The following is a 7,200-nucleotide window of genomic DNA, read 5'->3' on the forward strand; positions in this document are numbered from 1 at the left end:
TTGGGAAAGGGATGATTTTAGAGCATATTTTCGCATATTGTCATCATCATCTCCCCGTGAAAAGAAGACATGGACATGAGAGTACATCTGAAAGGTTGTTTACGAAGGTCAGAAATTCAAGTAGCCCCAAAATGGATCTTTGAGGAACTTCAGTGGGGACCGGTGCCGAAAATATGCGGTTTCAGCCCGCTTTCAATCGTCATGTTCTGTCTGATAAGAATGTCTGTGGAGAAGTGGAAGTCTCGAGGTCGTTCAAATGATTTCAAGAAGTAGAAATGCGCGCAATCGGATATGAATATTCCGTCCCTATTTTTGGTTAAACCGTACATAAGTACGAGCACGAGGACGATTCGTGAGGTGTCCGGAATCTATAAGAGTGACAGGTTTTAGGTGGTGAGGTGATTCATGATGGTCCGTTTCGGAATGTGTTGCATTGCCTTGCACGCTATGCAAATAGGACCAATAGACCTGCAGCCGACTGATTTGGCGGTAGTTGATTTTGTGGATTGGTGTGATATTGGCTTCCTTCTGAGCTGACAGAGGGCAGTCTTCATCGTGCAGCTGACGAAACACTAAGTGGAAGTGCTTTGTCAGTGTAGCCAACTTTTCCTTCGGGATTCTTGGATGGACTTCGTCTGGTTAATGGGATTCATTGTGCAAAGGTTGACGAGCCTCCACGTCGGTGAAGAACAGCTCAGCGGGCGACCGTTCATAGGAATATGACAAGATTGCTGGGACGGAGTACCGGCCTACGTAGTGCAGAAAACTGCATCTTGAATCTAGCTCTTCGATGGGGTGGGGTATACATGGTTTATTTGATCCCAGCCGATTTTCTTTTGTTTTTGTGTGGACTCCAAGGTCGTCTGCGATCATTGTGGCTACCTCGGTTTGCCATTTTGGCACAATGTTGTCGTGTTTGTAGCTTTGGCTATCCAGGTCTCACGTGACGACTGAGTTTTCAATTGGACAGGTCGTTGGAAGCTGTCAGTGTCGCACCTTCAGTGGTTTTGGGGAAATTGCAGTACTCCCCGACGTTAAGGTCAATGCCTAGGACTAATCAGTTGGCGGACTTTGCTGCTTGCCTCTTCAGATCTGAACCAATCCATCTTGGACCACTACGCCTCTATCGTTAATTAGGAAGTAAGCTGAGATTTTTTCACATTCACGGGACACTGTGACCTTGCTAGGCTTGCCCCTACCGAGCATCGCAGTCGCTGGTTGGTGACGGGTCTGCAGCGGTTTGGCAGAAGCCTGAGTCTGGGTCAGAGTCGGTTGCGTCGGCGTGCTTTCAAGAGCGCAAGAACCCATAACTACCCACTGGTTTTGCCCCAACACTCTAGGACCGACCCAGTTTTAGCGCATTAAGAAGACCTGATTTTGTGGACACCGATTAAATGCTGACAATACACACCAAAATTCTCGGCACAGCAGTGGCCCAAATGTTATGTTTATCTTTTTTCTGCGTGACTGTTCCACACGAGGCTGGGGTATCAGTGTTATTCGCGTCCAAATTGAGATGTAGTATTTGTGACGACCTTTCTGACTTAGAAATGGAGACCTGCTTTTTGCGAAAAGCGACCCACGTTGCCTCCTATCAGAGTTGTTGCCCCGACCGCCATTATTCTATTTGGAGAACCGAAAATTAAAGGGATGCAAGGAAATGGACCCAACAGACGGAACGAGATGAATACAATACAGAAGTAAAGAACTATAAAAAGAGAGTAGGAATAAAACATCTTCCTTGCTTCCACTGTTATTATTTGTATGTACTGTATTATACTTTGGAAAGAAGTGAACAACCATTACAGCAGATTCTCTAGTCCCAACGGTACTTTTGAAGGCTCAACAATTAACTTCCATTTATCGCGGATTGTTGGAAGCCCATTTCAGCTGCTCAAAGTGAATCCCAATAAACCCACTGCTTCACTGGTTGAAGCAGTGGACGCTCTAGGGAAGCACGCTAGGGACGACCGGGCACATGGGCCCATTGTTTAAATGTACTACCGCCGATTACATTCGTTAAATTTTCGGGAGCGGGATGTACTCGGGGAATGCGTTCGGCTCACGCGAGGAGGAGTACGATTATTTGTTCAAAGGTATTAGATAGGAGCTCTGGCTTAATAAAAAAATTCAGTCGTTTTAATCGGTGACTCAGGTGTTGGAAAGAGCAACCTATTATCCCGATTTACTAGGAATGAATTCAATTTGGAGAGTAAAAGTACGATTGGTGTGGAGTTCGCCACCAGGTACTGGCCTCTAGAATTGTTCTGTTACACCTATTCAGGAGCGTTCACCAGGTACTTCTAGAATTGTTCTGTTACACCTATTCAGGAGCGTTCAGTTTGGTGGCAAAACTATAAAGGCACAAATTTGGGATACAGCCGGACAGGAACGTTACCGAGCCATAACATCCGCGTGAGTCTTACCTGTTTGCAGCCTTCGGTTTTTACCATTATCGTTTTCCTGTGGAGGAAGATTGGAACCCGTCATTCTGCGCTCTGGTGTGCGCATGTTTGTAAACGTACCGTTTGAGCAAATCTTGGCCTCGTTTGCTGCACTGTGAGTCTTAGCATCCAGTCGGGATCCCGTATGTAATTTCGGTTTAGTTGAATACGCAGATGGGTCCGTTCGAGCTTTATTGGGTCAGTTAGAAGATAAGAGTTGGGTTGTGCAACGAGAAATTAAACCAGCTAATATACCGATGACAGTTGAACCACCGGTGGAGACTCAATACTGTCACTCGTTTCTTGGCTCATAACCAAATTGGCATCGTGTCCGACAATCCGATTCCCACCAGGTCATTGCAAGTTGGCAGCAAGCCCGACAGGTAAAACTCGAAGATGCTACCATCGGGCCCCTGGTCCGTCCCTCACCTCGATTGCTCCCGTCAAGGTGTGACAGCATGGAATTACTTAGCCCACATGCTCTTTTCAGCTCTTATGGCTCTTGATATCGAAATTGCATTTAAAGAAAGACTAGGCTTGGTCTGGGTGGGTGATGATGATATTTAGCGATGATCTGTCCGCACAGTCTGTAGACAACTTTGGGTGCGATTTTCACCTCTGTCATCTGTTTTTGCATATGTAATCAGTTAGCTGGGCGGTTTAGGTACCACTCTACCAGCCGGGAGGTCCATGGTTCGAACTCGACCTTGGCATCTCGACTACTGCTTTCTAGGCTCAGATATCCTGGAAGTATATCGGTTGTTCGTCCAAAATGCGTGGTAGCTGTGCACCGAAAGGGTGCCGTGACCGAACCACTACTATGTCAATCTATTATCCTCAGAGAAATGTCATAGCTCAGTGGTATCGATATGGATTAGCACAATTGCCCTTTTCAGTCTACCAATACGATACTGGCAATGAGCGCGGAGCATGACAAACTTCTCACGGCGATCAGAGTTGTCTGTCTGGCATTCCGCATGTAATCAAATTACCAGTGAACGTCGAGTTCGCCACTACTGATTTGTGCTAGCAGTTCTATCCCGGAATGCGACGATTATGACGACGCACCCAAATCCCTTGGACGTCGAGTAGTGAAGAGTAAGTAAGGATCGAAAGATCTGGTGCATAGTGGAAGTTGGGGTGGTGGAGTGTTTTGGCACCGGAGATAGTTTGCCCTGCATCACCTGATTCGATCGACCAGCCAAAGGTGCCCTTATTGAGACGATAAAAGCAAACGACGGTCCGATGATTCATCTGCAAGAATGCAGATTGCAGCTAGTTAACTGAACTCCGAAAATCAGTGAGAACCGTCCGACAAATTCCGGGATAGCGACACTACTTTCCGCAATCAACAATGTTCGAAAACCCGTCTACTCTGCTTATTGGTAAACACAGTGGCTGTGCCCGTGTAGCAGAGGTGTCCCCCACATATTCTTGGTCTTCCTCGAAGCGCTGTGTGCTGTGTCAGGCATGGTTGTTCTATGTTCAGTTCTCTCTTCAGTTTTGTCATCAATATGATCTAATGCCCTTGCGGTCAAAACCTTCACAGGATATTCACTTATATCAAGTACACATACCGTATAGCTCTTCTTAGATCGCCTCATGCCTGCGCAGTGTAAATTTCTGAGCAAGAATGGATAGGATCAAACGTGATTATTATGCTTGCGGATGAGTCAATCCGGCTAACAAGCAGGCCTAGCTCAATCCTTAAGAACTAAAAGCTACTCAACGTATTTCCAAGTCCAGACCTCAAACTCCGCGACGAAATGACGAAGTGAGGTGAATATGACTAAATACACTCCCTGTATCATTTTGCAGCGACTAGGTTTAAAGGTCGAGATGCCTCAGTGGAGAGAGCGCGAGTTTACTGACCTGAAGGTCTGTGATTCGAACCCGACGTCTCTCTCAACTTCCTTTGTCTAGGCTTGGGTGACCTGGCCCTCGTGCTTCCTTCGGGTGGGATGGAACCTTGGCACTAGATCCAAGTGGATTCCATATAACTTTTTGTGTCTGTTAAGCTTCTGACGCACAATTGAGAGGGAGCTGCTTCTCCAACTATTGTTGAATGAGCACCCACATTTGGCGCCATAGGTTCTAAACCCAAGCTGTACTTCGGTCCCCCATACCTGCCCAGCATCATAATTGCAAAATTACTTATACTGATTGGCTGTTTGCACAACCTGCATTTTGCCTACACAGTTTACGAATCTCTCCCAACACTGTCTGGTCATTGGCATGGTAGAATGCCTTACTGAAGTTGACACACCATTCGGATTGCTCACCCTTATTCCTTGGCTCTGCACCTTGCTTCCCGAACTAGAATCAGGTTGGTGCTATATTCTATTCTCCGGCAGAATGAAATCGATAACTCGAGCTGTGACATTGATCTACTGATCTCGCTTGAGTGCTACATACCCCTGTGGTTCAAGCTGACTGGAACTTGGTTTCCCAGGGTGAACCCATTCCACGCACTGCGAATAATCGTATTGTTAGACAATGTTTGACCCAGTTCATACCTTTCTTTGAGTTAGGCAGTAGCAGGCTTCCACCAGGTGAAGCACCGAAGCTATCATTTTCCGAGGAGACACACTGGGGAAGCTTGTTCCTGAAAATCCATAATCCAGCCGTTGTTCATGGTCCAAAACAATCAGAAAACTAAATCTTATCGAGAGCTGGCGCAATTTCTGTTGTACACAGCAGCATTTGGAGCCAAACGGTTAGGATTCTTGCTGTATGTGCGCCATAGCCAGAACAGCTATCCGCGGCTGAGTTAGCCAGACGATCGAGTCAGAAGTTTGCGGCTCGTTCCAGGAAGTAACCTCCTTTCTTTGTCTTGTAAGTCGGATTTTTGGATCATTTTCAAGGTGTAGTAACTAAAACATTTCTTAGCCTGTACAAATGGAAAGTAACTGATCTTAAGAACGCCGGATAGTCCATTTTATTTATCAGTTTCACCTCTGGTTAATTTGCCTGCAGGGTCTCAGTTTCCAAATTTATGGCTGCGTGCCCAGGTACTCAGGCAAATAAAAGCTAAATATGTACTACTAATACCTGAGAATCTGTTAAACGTAGCGGCACCCAAAATGCACACCCACCGTCAGATATGTTCAAAGGCACCTTGTCCATACTCTCCTTGAAAGCTTTTTCGGCCTCTGCGGGACATAAACTCCGTTCCGCGCCTCGAGTGTTCTAAGATCCATGGGCTTTGCCACATAACGTTATCGATGTTGTTAGGTGGGGCAACCTGACTTCAATCAAGCTGACGAGGATCAACCAAAAGATACTACCATTGACTGAAAACAAAAAGTCCTGTGCACGTCCCAACGAACTGCGGCAACTTGACCACAACCCACATCAGTAGAATTTCCTAGACGTCTCCGGATGACAAAGTATACGGTCTCCATACCTTTACAGACGATTTCAGCGCCCAGCTGGGAGAAATCGATAAGCACAGAACCATCCAGGCCACGTGTATGTTGTTGATGTCCTGGAAACTGCTAACGGTAACAACTTTATTCTGGTCACCATCTGCTTATCACAGGCAGGAAGTTTGACCACAGCTCTATCCTAGCCGTGAGCAACCGGGCACTTGAATCGTACGCGACAACCAGCCATGCATATCGATGTTTAAATTCAAAATGGCCGCTTGGATTGAATTATGGACTAAATTATCATCATCATCACCATTCTCGCCAGAGGTGGCAATACACCAGCAGTAGACACTGGTTCGTAGTTAATTTACAGTCACCGGGATAGATTTATTGAGAAATGAAAAAAGGAGGAGTAAGAGGTCATCAAGAGAAATTTTATGCTCATGTGGGAAATCGCCAATTTCAATGTACCCATGCCTTCCAACAGCGTTAGACCAAACACATTTCAGCATCCTATGTGAATAAGGTCTCACCAACGGGAGTGTTTCGAGCTCTACCTAAGACAAGTCCAGCGTAAAACCACTGAGCCTTTTTATTTTGGCGATCGCGGCGTTCAGTGCTGCCTGCCCGATTTCTGAATAAGGTCCAACGGGAGTGTTTCGAGCTCTACCTAAGACAAGTCCAGCGTAAAACCACTGAGCCTTTTTATTTTGGCGATCGCGGCGTGCGTTCCTGCCTGCCCGATTTCTCCAATTCGACCACGGGACCACTGGATGTCGCCGAGGTCGTTATCCATGATTGATGCCAGGAAAGCCATACCAGCAGGCAACGAGTACGACGGCGCACGCAAATCCCTCAAACGCCAAATAGTGAAGAGTCTAAGGAAAGACCGAGAGCTCTGGTGGATATCGAAAGCTCGGGAGATGGAGAAGGCTTTTGCTACGGGAAATAGCCGTGTCCTTTATCAACTGATACGATCGACTGGCCCTAGGAAAGCAACGGTCAGCGAAACGATAAGTGAAAAAGATGGCTCATTAATTCACTCGCAAAAATGTCGACTGGAGAGATGGGCCGAACACTTCGAAGAGCAGTTCAGCTGGCCTCCTGCAACACAGCCGGTGGAGATAGTGCATACAGGCGAATGGAATGTAAACCTTGATCGCCATTCGGAAGAAGAAATAAGGTACGAAGTAGCCGCACTGAAACGTGAGAAGGCACCAGGACCGGACGGTCTGTATCCAGCCCTCTTCAAAGAAGGCGGAAATTCCCTGGTGACCCACTTGACAAAGCTTATTTGTACTATGTGGGACGAAGAGAAAGTGCCTGCAGAATGGGGCATGTTGACAGTTATCCCTATCTTCAAAAAGGGTACACGGACGCTATGC

At 46.7% G+C, this 7,200-nt stretch overlaps 1 protein-coding gene across 1 annotated transcript in view; it reads left to right on the forward strand.

Moving 5' to 3' along the window:
• Positions 1–2,038: 2,038 nt before the first annotated feature.
• The window catches only part of T265_09699 (hypothetical protein), a gene marked incomplete at both ends in the record, with an annotated part of 30,829 nt that continues 25,667 nt past the window's right edge, over positions 2,039–7,200 (forward strand). The window contains 3 exons of the mRNA XM_009175855.1: positions 2,039–2,096; positions 2,135–2,297; positions 2,332–2,415. Coding sequence (XP_009174119.1) covers positions 2,039–2,096; positions 2,135–2,297; positions 2,332–2,415 — 305 coding nt within the window. The remainder of the gene's footprint in view (positions 2,097–2,134; positions 2,298–2,331; positions 2,416–7,200) is intronic.

Source organism: Opisthorchis viverrini (assembly GCF_000715545.1).
Source record: "Opisthorchis viverrini unplaced genomic scaffold opera_v5_301, whole genome shotgun sequence".
In the NCBI taxonomy this organism is placed as follows: Eukaryota; Metazoa; Platyhelminthes; class Trematoda; order Opisthorchiida; family Opisthorchiidae; genus Opisthorchis; species Opisthorchis viverrini.